The 14057-nt window shown below is 54.4% G+C and overlaps 1 protein-coding gene across 1 annotated transcript; it reads left to right on the top strand.

Moving 5' to 3' along the window:
* Positions 1-258: 258 nt before the first annotated feature.
* LOC136517127 (expansin-A4) lies at positions 259-2267 on the top strand. Its single transcript, XM_066510644.1, has 3 exons — positions 259-543; positions 674-986; positions 1563-2267. The coding sequence occupies exons 1-3, from the start codon at positions 414-416 to the stop codon at positions 1864-1866; spliced, it is 747 nt and encodes a 248-aa protein (XP_066366741.1). The 5' UTR covers positions 259-413; the 3' UTR covers positions 1867-2267.
* Positions 2268-14057: the final 11790 nt, after the last annotated feature.

Genomic DNA, 14057 nt, shown 5'->3' with positions numbered 1-14057 from the left:
TAACTGCTGGTGGACGGTGGTCTCTCTCTCTCTCTCTCTCGGCCCTTGCCTGCGTCTGCTGGCCGTGGCCGTGGCCATCGGGCACGTCGCTCACGCTCAGGCCACCGGGCCGGGCCTTTTTTTATATTTCGTTTTCTGCTTTTATGGCCCCTTTTCGCCGCACCAAACCGCAGAGAAATTTTTACATACACGCACGGCGCCGAGTTTCGCAACCGCCACCGGCGCTTTGGGTCGGCTATAAATAGTTGGGTGCTGCGAGGGCAAGCTCCTCACTGCCAGCCAGACGTTCCCAAGCCATTAGTTGGTAGCACAAGCTAAGCTAAGCTAAGCTTTAGATACCTTCTTCTTCTTCGCTCTCGAAGGCAGCTGACGATATAGCAAGAAGCTAGCTTTGGAGTTTGGAGCGCCCAGCAATGGCCATTGCCGGTGCTCTTTTCCTCCTCCTCGGTCTCCTCGCCCGGGAAGCCGCGGCCGGCGGCTACGGCGGGTGGCAGAGCGCGCACGCCACGTTCTACGGCGGCGGCGACGCGTCCGGCACAATGGGTGAGCCTGAGTCGAGTGCCCTGCCTCGGCCGCTGGCCGTACGTTCGATCTCGGCTCAGCAAATAAAGAAACGACTGATCGTTGTTGTTCTGCTGTCTGTGCTTCTTCTCTCTCTACACAAACAACACAGGCGGCGCGTGCGGGTACGGCAACCTGTACAGCACCGGGTACGGCACGAACACGGCGGCGCTGAGCACGGCGCTGTTCAACGACGGCGCGGCGTGCGGGTCCTGCTACGAGCTGCGGTGCGACAACGCGGGCAAGTCGTGCCTGCCGGGCACCATCACCGTGACGGCCACCAACTTCTGCCCGCCCAACTACGGCCTCCCCAGCGACGACGGCGGCTGGTGCAACCCGCCGCGGCCGCACTTCGACATGGCCGAGCCGGCCTTCCTCCACATCGCGCAGTACCGCGCCGGCATCGTGCCCGTCGCATTCAGGAGGTAACCCTGCCTCATGCTGCAGCTTGGTAGAGGTAGCTGCTGCACATACTCCACTGGTTCAGCTGCTCTTCGATCACATGCCGTGCTGCCTGGCTGCACATGCGTGCTCTGGCATGACTCAGTGGTCACTCCACTCACGCACACATGCACGATGGCCCCCCAGCTGCCTGCTACGGCTCGCACCGCCTTGTGCCCATGTCGTACCACGTACACCATAGGTCGATCAAATTGGCCCAACCGCGTCGGACGTCGGTTCGAAGGTTGGTGGGCCCGGCACCCCAAGCTCGGCCCATTAGTTCGGTGGGCCACCCTGCAGATTCGATACGGGGCGTGGGGATAGGCTACGGGCGACGCGCATGTGCCGTGCCACAGCACTTCTTCACTCGAGTACTCATCACTCACTTTCACTCCCCCATTGACGCCGATCACGATTCGGTCGTCGCAAGCAAAACCCCGCTCACGTACGTACGTAGTGACCGTTAGTTGCATTGCATCTGCATGTGAAATAAAACTGACATGTGTAGTACTAACGTCGTTTTATTATTGCACTACGCATGCATGGTCGATAAATCGCAGAGTTCCGTGCGTGAAGAAGGGCGGCATCCGGTTCACCATCAACGGCCACTCCTACTTCAACCTGGTGCTGGTGACCAACGTGGCGGGCGCCGGCGACGTGCGGTCCGTCTCCATCCGGGGCTCCCGCACCGGGTGGCAGCCCATGTCCCGGAACTGGGGCCAGAACTGGCAGAGCAACTCGTACCTGGACCGGCAGGCGCTCTCGTTCCAGGTCACCGCCAGCGACGGCCGCACCGTCACCAGCAACAACGCCGTCCCCGCCGGCTGGCAGTTCGGCCAGACCTTCGAGGGCGCCCAGTTCTGATCGCGCGCTGGCTATTAATTAATCCTGCATTGGATAATTAATTAATTTGTTTTGCCTTTTGCGCGTGATGAGTGCAAGAGAGAGAGACAACGAATTGAAGCCTAGCTCTCCGGTTATATTGAAGGAAGGAGAGGCTTTGCTTGCGCTATGCTGAGGCTGCTAATCTAGCACCCGCCTAGTAGACGTTTTCCTTTTCTCTGGTGGATTATGGAGTGGGGCAAAGATTGGAGATCCAGCTCCTAGCTAGTACTAATAGTACTCGAAGAAATGAATAATTGTAATTTATTTCTGGACCTTTGTTATTATTATTGTACTCGAGCCGGCCGTACGTCGAAATTGAAGCTCGCAAGGCCATTGTTGCTCTAGTGGCTTTTATTTAGCGTGCTCTCGATCGTTCAGTACCTTCTGGTGTGTATGGGTGGCGGTGGTGACTTTTGGTGTTTGTTGGGGTGTAAAGCCAAGTACGTACAGTATCTTCTGCTCACATCGGTGGGTGCTGCCTTGGATTTCCGCGGCCGCGCGCGAGCGGTGGTGTCGGTTGCGTCCTCTGCTGGCTAAGCTGCCGGTGAAATGCAGTCGTCGTGCAACCGTCTCTGATCGTCTTCCTCTATGAGAATTGAGAAGCTAGCTGCTTGTGTCGAGTGCATAAAATGAGACAGTTCTTTACCAGCAACCGTCTCTGATCAGCATAAAATGAGACGGCTGCTAAGTACATAACCGTCTCTGATAAAACACAAAGCCGTCTCCGTTATGAAAAATTGCGACGGCTATAAAAGCGCTGCCCGTCTCGGACCAGTGTAAAATAAGACGTTTAGGAGAACGCCATCTCTGATATTTAGCAGATTGAGACGGTTATAAAAAGCAAACCGTCTCGCGGTAATATCGAATTTTGAGACGGCTGCCGAGCGCTGCCCGTCTCAGATAGGATTTAATAGGGATGGCTAAAAATGCCCGTCTCAGTATTCTCGGCAAATATGCATTGAAAAACAGACGGGTTTCTTGTACACTGATGTAGCTTATCACAGACGTGCAAAACCGTGTCTCTTAATGCTTGTCACAAAAGTGGACAGATAAAAAAAGTAATGGCAAATTTAAGTAACCGACCATGTCTCACAAGATACAAAAAAAAAATGTTTTACAAACCCGAATTTTTCCATAATAACATTTCTCACCACCATGTCTAGTTGTGACATCCATCAGGACTCTATTCCAGTACTGTGTGGTTGGTAAGGATGAAAACAGAAAGGAAATATCCCAAACCAAACTGTATCGTTTTCTACATTTGATCCGAGCGAATTCGTATTTTTGAACAAAATATGGAATACTAAATTCGAATTCGAAATACGAAATACTAAATTCGAAATCGAATCAAATTCGGTTTAAGCTTTGTTTGACCGATTTTTAATTTTCTATATTTTATTCAGAGTCTTCCGTATTTTAAATTCGGTTCAAACCGAATTTGATCAGCACGCAAAGGTGCATAGCAGTACAGGCCACTCTACGACGGGGCCCGTGGCTCACGCACGCGGGTGCTCCGGAACCAAAACCGTCAGGCGTCAGGACTAAGGATGAAAACGGAACGAAAATATCCCGAACCGAACCGCATCGTTTTTTTTATATTTAATCCGATCGAATCCGCATTTTCTTGTCCGACTTCACCGTTTTCGCTTTCGCATTTCAGATGTTTCGTATTTCAAATGTAAAAGTAGAAAACGGTTTAGACATTTTTCCGGTCGTTTTCTACTTTTCTACTTTTAATTTGAAATATTCCGAATTGAAAATTTGGTTTAAACCGAATTTGGCCAACTGCACAGGTCATACAGCCCAATTACAGGTTGTTCACCACGCAGCTGTGTTCTTTCTACTGGTGGCCAGCTGCCCTCTCTTATAGACGGCGCTCAGCCTCGTCTCTCTTCACCTCATGAGATGGTGCTAAATGTCAGGAAACCGGCAGCATCTACACGAAAGCCCACCTGGGCCATAGCCCATCAAGCTCATCGGTTTAACCCCCACCTACAAAGTCAATCATTTGATAGTTTTTGCATCAGCCGAATAAATCTTTGTTACTCAAAAGAAAAATCTAAATAAATCTTTAAAATAAAATACTACATCTATTCTAAAAAGATTAATAAAATTATTCTGACTCAGTTCGAGTTCATGTTTCTATAATATGCACTTGTTAATTATTATATGCACTTGAACTTGATCATGTATGCACTTAGTCATGCACTTGGTCTACGGGTCGGTATTCCGTATTGAGTTTTCGTATACCGACCGTGTTCGATATAATTCCGCTCGAATTGTTTCGTTTTCGAAATTCTCGATATTCCGTAAGTTCGTGTTCGTTTTCGTGTTCGGTTTGCCCACTTTCATTTTCGTTTTCGTATTCAAATGTAAAAGTAGAAAACGGTTGAGGAGTTCTCTGTTCGATTCCGTCCGTTTTCATCCTTAGTCAGGACGCAGGCAGGCGGTTGGTGTTGGTGCACCTGGACCGCCTGGGCCTGGCGGGCCGCAGTGACGTGGACAGATGCCATTCGGTCCCGCTCCTACTTGGATTCGATACTTCCAGGCGCGAGATGTGCAGTGCAGTGGCCTTTGCCGGCTCATATAGATAACTGATTTATTTAATTACTTGTTTATTATCCATTCTGCTTACCTTTATCTTTCTTTTTTATTAAAAGACAATACAAATTACGGTAATAATATGCGATTCAACAACCTATATCATATTCGCACGTGTGTATATATATATATATATATATATATATATATATATATATATATATATATATATATATATATATGGAAATTCCTTTCTACTCTCGCTTGTAGCTACTCCTGCCTGCGATTCTAGCTAATGGGCCGATGCACTGTCCTTCTAAAACCATGTAAAGTATGCCCACCTAAGCCCGAGACTCTTTTCAAGTCATCCGGCCAAATGGATACATGGCATAGAAAAACCCGTTAAGAACTGCCGATCCTAGTTTTACGTCCTGAGGGGGGAGAGGACACTGAGGAGGACAATGAGGAAAAAAAAAAGATATGGAAAGTGATTCTGACATCATGGATGATGCTGATGAACTGTAGACGTTCATGTTCTGTTAATTGCTTGTTCTAGACTTGTTATGTATTTGGTCGTGCACTTGTTTAATGCTATGCACTTGAACTAGATCATGCACTTGTTAGTTGTGAACTTGTTATGTATTTGGTCGTGCACTTATTTAATGCTATGCACTGTGGGTCGATATTTCGTATTGAATTTTCGCATACCGACCGTGTTCGACATAATTTCGTTCGAATTGGTTCGTTTCCGAAATTCTAGATATTCCGTAAGTTCATGTTCATTTTTGTATCTGGCTTGTCCGCTTTCGTTTTCGTTTTCGTATTTCAAATGTAAAAATAGAAAACGGTTGAGGAGTTTTTCGACCGAGTTCGATCGTTTTCATCCTTAGTGGTTGGCACCTCAAAATCCTGGCATACAAAAACATAGGCTTTTAGGCCTGTTTGGATTGGAGGATTTTCACAGGAATTTCAAAGGAATTTTATTCCTTTGTTTTACTAACATCATACACCGTTTGGAACGGAGGAAAGCAGCCAGCTGTTCCAGAGGAAAGGAATCGCGTGCTTCACAAAACACGGGAAAAAAGCATCCACTCCGAACCATGGTTTTGCAGAAGTCCGAGGCCAGTGAGGAGAAAAGCATTCTGCTTGCCATCAATTCCTATGTTATAAATTCCTGTGTTTCAAACAGCCTAAAATTTATGTTCCTGTGTTTTGAAATCCCGTAGTTTTTCACTTTTCATCTGCCGGTGTTTTGGATCTGGTGGATCCTCAACCGACTAGTGAAAGTGTACTGCGTGCCCCTAATCCCGGATGGTGATGCAAAGAGACACAAGGTTTATACTGGTTCAGGCAATAGGTGCCCTACGTTCAGTCTGAGATAGCGATCTTGTATTCCTTGCACCGAGGTGCTTGTAGTAGGGGCTTACAAGCTGGGCGAGAGAGGGGGCTAGTCCTAGGTCTCTACGTAGAGTGGCGTGGGTTGCTTGAGATGTTGATCTCTGGCAATGAGGGAGCGTGTGTGTTAAAGAGCGTTGTGCGTTGCTCGCCTGTATGAGTCTCCTGCCTAGAAGCGGCCCTGGTCACTCCCTTTTATAGTTGAAGGGAGGCATAGGGGCGGTACATGGATTTGTTACGTGGCGTTTTGTGAGCAGAGGCGGTATGTCCGAGCCCTGCAGCTCGTCACTGTGGCGACGTGGTTGGTGGAGCGGTCTTGTCCTCGGTTCACTGGAGCGACGCGCTGGTCACGCCTGATCCTGTGCGACGTGGGAGCTCCTGCGGCTTGACGCAGGGCATGGCGCGTACTGCGGACAACGTGCTGGTTCCAGAGTGCTGACAACGTAGAGAGCCGAGGCCCAGTCGGTGCCGAGGCTGAACCATTGTGGGGTGCTCGGCGGGCGCGAGTCCCGAGGCTACAGGAGCCCAGAAGCGGATAGCCGAGGCTCGGAGGGAGCATTTGATCTTGTACGCTGATTCTGAGGCTACAGGGACCCGGACTTGACTTTCCATGCCGCGCTATCCTTGGAGCAGGGTTTAGGCAGCACAGTGTAGCACGGGTGTCAGCCGTGGGCATAGTGTCGAGCACAGCGGCCGGTAACCCCTGCCCCGTCCTGTCTCGGACGGCATGGCGTCGATGTGACTCCTGTCTCGTCGGCCACTCTGCTATATCAAGCCATCGTTCAGCTGACGTCACGGGAGTGGTTGGACGCGTTGGTTGGATGTGATGTCCCGTCAGAGAAGTCTGTCAAGGCAGAGGTGACGGGGTTGATGCCGAGCCGGCCTCGAGCGAGTCAGAGAATCGGTACCTCGTCCGAGGCCTCGTGGTTCAGGGCCTCGGGCGAGTCGGAGAATCGGTACCTCGTCTGAGGCCTTGCGCACTGGGCCTCGGGCGAGTCAGAGAATCGGTACCTCGTCCGAGGCCTCGTGGTTTGGGGCCTCGAGCGAGGTAGAGAATCGATACCTCATCCAAGGCCTCATGGTTCAGGGCCTCGAGCGAGGCAAAGAATCGGTACCTCGTTCGAGGCCTCGAGCGAGGCGGAGAATCGGTACCTCGTCCGAGGCCTTGCGCATGGGGCCTCGAGCGAGTCAGAGAATCGGTACCTCGTCCGAAGCCTCATGGTTTGGGGCCTCGAGCGAGGCAGAGAATCGGTACCTCGTCCGAGGCCTTGCGGTTCGGGGCCTCGAGCGAGGCAGAGAATCGGTACCTCGTCCGAGGCCTTGCGTGTGGGGCCTCGGGCGAGTCAGAGAATCGGTACCTCGTTCGAGGCCTCATGGTTTCGTTCTGGGTTGAGCCCGCTTCGGGTGAGCCCAGATATTGTTCGAGGTGGACCGGGCGGTCCAGCTGAGCCTCGGATAAGGCAGGGGTTTTGCCGGTGGTTGTATCTTGGCTTCGATATTTATGAGGTCTAAGCGATTTTTTCGGTTCTTGCTAAGGGGACCCCTTTTTATGGTACTCGATAGTAGCCCCCGAGTCTCGGGGAGAGTGTGAGCGCTCTCCCTAAGGTTTTGATGAGACTTGGCTCGCGGTGGCTCCTGGCGGGATGGTGTTTCGTACTCGAGGCTTCGGTGGGTGCGTGCGAGCGCACCCACCGGGTGTAGCCAGTGTTATCCTAAACGCTAAACGGTAAACAGTCGGTCACCTACCGTTTAGCCTATTATTCGGGCAAAACGGGTGTTTAAACGGGAAAAACGGCCGTTTAAACGGTCAAAACAACCGATTAAACGGAAACAGTGTACCACCGTGTAGCGTTTAAACGGTGTGTAAACGGGCTAAACGGCCGTTTAGGCGAACAGTGGGTGTAGCCCCCGAGGCCCTAGAGGAGTGGATTTATTCCTCCAGGGGCTTTTCTCATGTTGAGTAAGGGGTTTTATCACGTTTACCAGGCCCTCGAGTGCGAGTTCGGGTCACTGGGTCTCGGCTTGGTTGTAGGGAGAGCCTCCGAGCCTCTGCTCGGAGCAAGAGGGTGATCAGGAGTTTCCCTGTCCTTTTTGTGCGACCCTCGTGCATCCTTTTCGTTCTGAAGGAGGGGTGCTTATCACGTTTCTCGAGCCCCTGAGTGTGAGTTCGGGTCGCTGGGTTTTGGCTTGGCTATAGGAAGAGCCTCCGAACCTCTGTTCAGAGCGAGAGGGCGATCAGGAGTTTCCTTGTCTTTTTTGTGCGACCCTCGCGCATCCTTTTTGTTTGAAAGGAGGGGTTGTTTGCCGAGCCCCCGAATGCGAGTTTGGGTCGCTGGGTCTCGGCTTGGTTGCAGGAAGAGCCCCCGAGCCTCTACTCAGAGCGAGAGGGCGATCAGGAGTTTCCCTGTCTTTTTTGTGCGGCCCTCGTGCATCCTTTTTGTTCGGAAGGAGGGGTGGAGTATGCCAGGCTACCCTCGGTGGGCGCGAGCAGTGACACCTCTAGTGAGCTATTACTAAGTAAGTTCGAGTGGAGGCCCGTGCCCCATTCGATAGGGGTCGGCTAGCAGTCTAGAGACGCACTCTAAAAGTACCAGAGGGCTTCTCTAGTGGGTCCTAGGGCCATTCGATTGACCCCAGGGGCTCGGTGCCTCCCTACAGTGGGATCCCATTCAGAGACCTCCCTGCTGGTCTCAGACACGACTTAGGGCATCCCAAGCAATTGCTTGCTTGGGCCTCGACCATGTATGGGCTCACCCATAGTCATCCATGACTCTGTTTGTCCTGGGACGGCTGTCGAGACCCTCGGGGGCCCAGCCTTCGAACCCCTGGATCGTAACGGGCTCAGTGCCCAGTTTCTTAGTCTAAAAGGAATCGGGTGGGGGATATTCCCTTCCTATCGGCTGGCGACGGTGGGTGCACCTTTTGAGGCGATTCCTTGGGGAGACAGAATGGCGCCTGCCATCGCTGCGGTCGAATGCGACATGACATCTGTGGATGGGATGTTACCGTGCGCGCAATTAATAAGGAAAAGGTGGACGTGTGGGCGATTTGGTCGGATCCAGATTAACTACGCTAGATTTGAGGGAAACTTCCCCGGTTTCATCGCCCATCCATTTCGCCCTCTTCCCTCCCTCATAAATACGTGACGAGCTGTGCCCCGCCCCTCCTTACCTTGCCTGCCTGTGTTCGCCCTTTCTGCCCTCGAGCGGTTGCTAAGAACAGAGGAAGAGAGCGCCGGGGAGAAGATGGGAGAAGGGAGAGGAAAGGAGAGAGAGAGAGAGAGATAGCGAGAGCTCACCTTACCGCCGTAGCCATACTCTCCACCGCACCCATGTCCGGTGGCGCCGTTGTCCTCCAGGTGGATCCTTGGGGTCCGTCCGATGTGTCCGCGGCGACGCTGCAGTCGCTCATCGACGATGGTCTCCTTCACCCGGTCACCGACCCCAACAGACCTGAGTGGATTGCTTTGGGGGGCGAGCTAGAGCTGAGGCCACGCGATGGCTACATCATGAGCTTCGTGGTCTTCCATGAGCGTAGCCTCGGCTTGTCGATGGACCGGTTCATGCGGGCGCTCCCACATTACTATGGCGTGGAGCTCCACAATTTCAATCCTAACTCTATCGCATAGGCGGCCATCTTCGTCGCCGTCTACGAGGGGTACCTAGGCATCGCTCCCCACTAGGAGCTGTGGCTCCACTTTTTTCGGGCGGGGCTCAACACCAAGCCGGCGGGTATGGTGGGCACACGGAAGGTGTTGAGGGCCGGCGGCTGCACTCTCCAAGTGCGCCAAGACAAGCAGCCTTTCTACATCCCAGCCCAGCTTGCGTCGTCCAACCACCGCTGGTACACCCAGCGGGTACGGCGAGCATGCGAAAGGCGTTGAGGGCCAGTGGCTGCACTCTCCAAGTGCGCCAAGATAGGTAGCCTTTCTACATCCCGGCCTAGCTCACGTTGTCCAACCGCCGCTGGTACAATAGCTGGTTCTACCTCCATAATGATGACGGCGGGCTTCCCCCCTATACCGGGAGGGTTGTGGAGAGCCAGCCGGAGAGGTGGAGGTACGGCGTCTCGTTGGCTGATCAGCCCAAGCTACAGCCACTCCTGAAGGCGCTAGAGAGGCTGCGCAGCTGTGGCCTTACGGCGGCCATGGTCGTGGCGGCCTTCCACTACCGAAGGGTGCTACCGCTAATGGCTCGGCGGCAATGCCTGTTCGAGATGACACCGGGTGAGCCGATCGACGGCATCCGGTTGTCCACCGCCGCCCTTTCCGATGAGGAGATTCTACGTCGGGTGAGAGAGACGGTGGAAGGGTGGCAAATGAGCAGTGATCTGACCCCATGCCCGATGCGCCCGTCGTAGGGGTGCATCTCTCTAGTGAGTCACGCGTCACTGCGGCCCCCAAGGCCTCCTTGCTCCTTACATTTTCAATTTGTTCCCTTATTTGTGTTTGCCATTCCTGTAGGGGATGAGGGATGTGCGAGCCTCCCCACCGCCCATTCCCGAGGACACAGGGCGGCGAGCGGAGAGCAGGGCACACGCCAAGGTGTACAAGGAGCGGACGAACGCCGAGGAGGCAAGGCACAAGTGGAAGAGCCTCGAGCGTGATGAGCTGGAGAAACGTTGCCGGCAACAGAGGCACGATGGTCTCCCAGAGGAGCTGTCTCCATCATTGTCGTTGGTGGATTCTTTGAGTGATGACAATAAGAGCGAGGCGGGGCAGGGTCCCCTGGACTATCTCCCTGACATCAGGGAGACAGCGCCCGGGGCATTGGCAAGCGGCCTAGCATCTTTAGGAGGATGAGGAGAGGATGCCTCGGGGCTGGCAATCGCCCACCCCGGGGCCAAGGTGGAGGTGGAGCGGGTGACGGCGGGGGCGACCCAACCGCCTCCATAGAGGGTCGAGGGGGTGTCGGAGTTCGGCGAGGGCCGGCCGATACCGGCGGACACGAGGGCCGTGCCGCCGCCGCTGTTGCAGAGGACGAGGGATGCGGTGTGGAAGCTATTGTGTCCCCATTCGAGGTAAGTGTTTCATTGGTGGAGTTTGCAGCATCTCCCAGTCGTTCTTTGGTCGTATGCTGACCTCGAGTGTTTTGTCTTCAGCCGAAAGCATCAGGCGGAAGCGCCCGCCCTGGCACCACGTAAGGCGCTCAAGGTGAGCACCACCTCCACCGCCCGATGTGTGGTGGATGCGTAGGCCGCCATACAGTGTGGTGCGGCATCGGCCAGGGCCAACCCGAAGGAGCCGGTCGCCCAAGGAGAGGCTACTGAGGCGGCCATGAATCAGGTGGCGGAAGGGGCGCCTATGGCCTGTAAGGTCGGGGCCCTCAAGTCAGGTGAAGTCGAGGCGCCTTCAATCGCTGAGGCCTCTGAGGGTGAGGCCAAGGCCCCTAGGACCTCCGAGGCCGAGGTGGCGACGGCTGGATCTTCTAGGGCTTCCAAAGCCGAGGTGGCGGACGCCAGGGTCCCAGGACCACCGAGGCCGGGGTGGCAGAGGCTGGAGCTCCCAGGACCACCGAGGCCGAGGTGGCGGAGGCTAGCTTGGGCGTGGCGGAGCCAGCGACCTAGGATGTGGAGATGGAGGCGAGGCAAGCTTCAGTACCACCATCGTAGGAGAGCGCTCGGGATGTGGAGGTTCATTCAATCTCCTCTGACAATACTTCCTGGGGGAAGGAGGTGGCGGACACCGAGGTGGCTAGCACCGCAGAGCAGCTAGCTCTGACTTCTGGCGAGGGGAGCTCGACCCTCGTCTGGGTACGACCCGAGCCCTATGGGTGGGATAGCCCGCGTGTCTTGTGGTGGAGGATGACGAGAAGGCCGAGGAGGAGGCCATGAAGCTAGTGGAGGCGGCTGAGGCCCCTGGCACGGCACTGGCTAGGTTGTTCGAAGAGGAGGTGGTTCCTCCTACACCGACCGCCGATGCTGGTGACCCTAAGTTTTGACTTGGGCCAAAGGGGCCATGTAAATAGATTAGGACTTACATCATTGTGCCATGACGCTTGTGGCCGTTGAGGCCTTTTAAAGTACTTGCGTGTATACGCTTTTTAATCATTTTTATTATATCTCCGAGCCTCTGCTCTCTGTCTTATCTTTGAACATATCTCTTGCAAAAAGCTTCCTTAGAGCCTAAGCTGCCCTTCAGGCAAAAGGTGGTGAGGGAGTTGCCATAGCCTAGAGGCATAGGCCATCTCGTGGCTCGGCCAACCTTTTGGCCTTGAGATGGACTTTCGGTCCTTAGGTTTTTTACAATCGATTTGTCAAAGTACGCGAGAGAGTTTGGCGTAGATTTTTTTTCAAAAAACGACTAAAAACGGTGTCTGGGACTTAGGGGGGGTCCCCCCTTCTAGCCCCCGAGGGAGGCTTGGTTCTGCAAAGGCAGAGCCGAGTCTTGTTCGAGCCCTACGGTGGGCACCTCTGCAGAGGTAGAGCTGAGTCTCCCTTATAGTGTTGTCATAACGCCAATCCCCCAACGATGGGCTCGGGGGGTTTCTCGAAAAATTAGAACAACTAAAGAACGCTTCTTTATTGTATTTCAAGAAACAATGTATATAATGCTTGGAAATTTAAGGGTAGAAGCGACGTAGCTGTTCTATGTTCCAAGCATTGGCGAGGATTTCACCCTTCTCGTTGGCTAGCTTGTAGGTCCCAAGCTTTAGCACTTGGGCGACGATGTATGGCCCTTCCCATGGCAGGGTCAGCTTGTGGCGGCCCTTATTGCTCTGCCTCAGTCTCAGCACCAAGTCGCCCACCTTCAGGTCTCGACTTTGAATGCACCGGGCTTGATAGCGTCATAGGGCTTGCTGGTACTTGGCTGAGTGTAGCAGTGCAACATCTCAGGCTTCCTCCAATTGGTCGAGGGCGTCCTCGCGGGCAGTGTAGTTGCTTTGCTCGTTGTAGGCCTGTAGCCTCGAGGAACCATACTCCAAGTTAGTGGGGAGGATGGCCTTGGCTCCATAGACTAGGAAGAATGGTGTGAACCCCGTGGCTTGGCTCGGAGTGTTCCTCAGGCTCTAGATGACCGATGGGCGCCATCGTGGCGCCATCGCCTGCTAACCACATCGTGGTCGCCTTGCGCCTCACGTCGGTCGCTGAGGCGGTTGTGCACCGAGGGGGCCTTATGGGCTGTCGGTGCCTGAGCAGGCTTAGGACAAACCTAGGCCTCTCTATCCTACCGAGGTGGTGCCATAGGTAGTTCTGAGGCGCCCCCGCGCCGTTGAGAGGTGGAACTTTCGGCCTGCTGTACCATGGCGGTCTCGAGGAGGTCTCAGAGCTCACCATGGACCTGTCGTCCCTCCGAGGTAGAGGGCCCAGGCATTGTCCGGAGTAGCATCGCTGCCGTCACGACGTTCTAGCCAGCGTGATTAAAGATAGGTGGTTGACGTCATGAGCCCTCCGCTGGGCTGCTCCGCCATCTCTACGACCCCGCTGCTCTTGCTCGAGAGCGTCTCAGAGCTGTTGCAGAAGGAGTTGGTCTTGTTCGTCCTTGGCTTGAAGCTCATGGAGCTGCTCCAGGTCTAGGCGTCAAAGTTCCTCAGGCGTAGGGTTCTCATTCCGTGCTGCCGGGGGCTCGATGCATGGAGGTGTGGTGTTGCCTGCCCCCTCGTGGGGCAGGAAGTGACTGCCTGCCCCTTCATCCTCATCGCTCGCCCTCGTCATCCCGAGCTCGACGTTAAAGCACTCATTAGTGGGATCATAAGTTTCTTCGTCATCGGAGTCGGAGTAGCCAAAGCAATAGTTGCTCATGGCCATGAAACGGCGCATGGCTTTAGGATCGCGAAGCCCAGAGAAGTCCGCTCTAGCCCATGCCTCATTCTCCTCCGAGGAGTCAGCATGGGTGTGGGTCGGGGTTGTGGCGATGAGGTCGAGGGCAAAACGTTGGTAGGTGGCGGCGGCATTGCCCAACCCAAAGGGGTGTGGGGATGGTGTCATTGTTGGGCTCCGCTCCGCCAGAGTCGACTCCTCAGGAGGTGGCAGGGCAGAGTTTGATGACAAGGCGTCACTATGCGCCACCAACGTCTTTCCCTTGCCCAGGCCTAAGCTAGACAGGTCCCCAGCCAGGGACTCTGTGCCAACAGCCGGGTATGGGATACTGGCAGAGCGCGCTGCGTCGCCCTGAGCTCATGCGGTGTCAGGGTGGTCCCTCCCGTGTCATGCCTGGCGAGCGCGACGAGAGCGGCGGCCCGGGCGCCGCCTATGCCTAGGCTACTGGTGCGTGATGTCGTCATCGGTCGATGATG

The sequence above is a fragment of the Miscanthus floridulus genome, chromosome 17 (genome assembly GCF_019320115.1).
Source record: "Miscanthus floridulus cultivar M001 chromosome 17, ASM1932011v1, whole genome shotgun sequence".
NCBI classification, from domain to species: domain Eukaryota; kingdom Viridiplantae; phylum Streptophyta; class Magnoliopsida; order Poales; family Poaceae; genus Miscanthus; species Miscanthus floridulus.
The sequence above is the reverse complement of the archived record's forward strand: the minus strand, read 5'-3'. Positions and strand labels throughout refer to the sequence as shown.

Bases quoted from the DNA above. Each gene is read 5' to 3' on its own strand.
- LOC136517127 (XM_066510644.1), top strand. From the start codon at position 414: ATGGCCATTGCCGGTGCTCTTTTCCTCCTCCTCGGTCTCCTCGCCCGG. The intron at 544-673 runs GTGAGCCTGAGT...CAAACAACACAG, and splicing joins CGACGCGTCCGGCACAATGG to GCGGCGCGTGCGGGTACGGC. The intron at 987-1,562 runs GTAACCCTGCCT...GATAAATCGCAG, and splicing joins GTGCCCGTCGCATTCAGGAG to AGTTCCGTGCGTGAAGAAGG.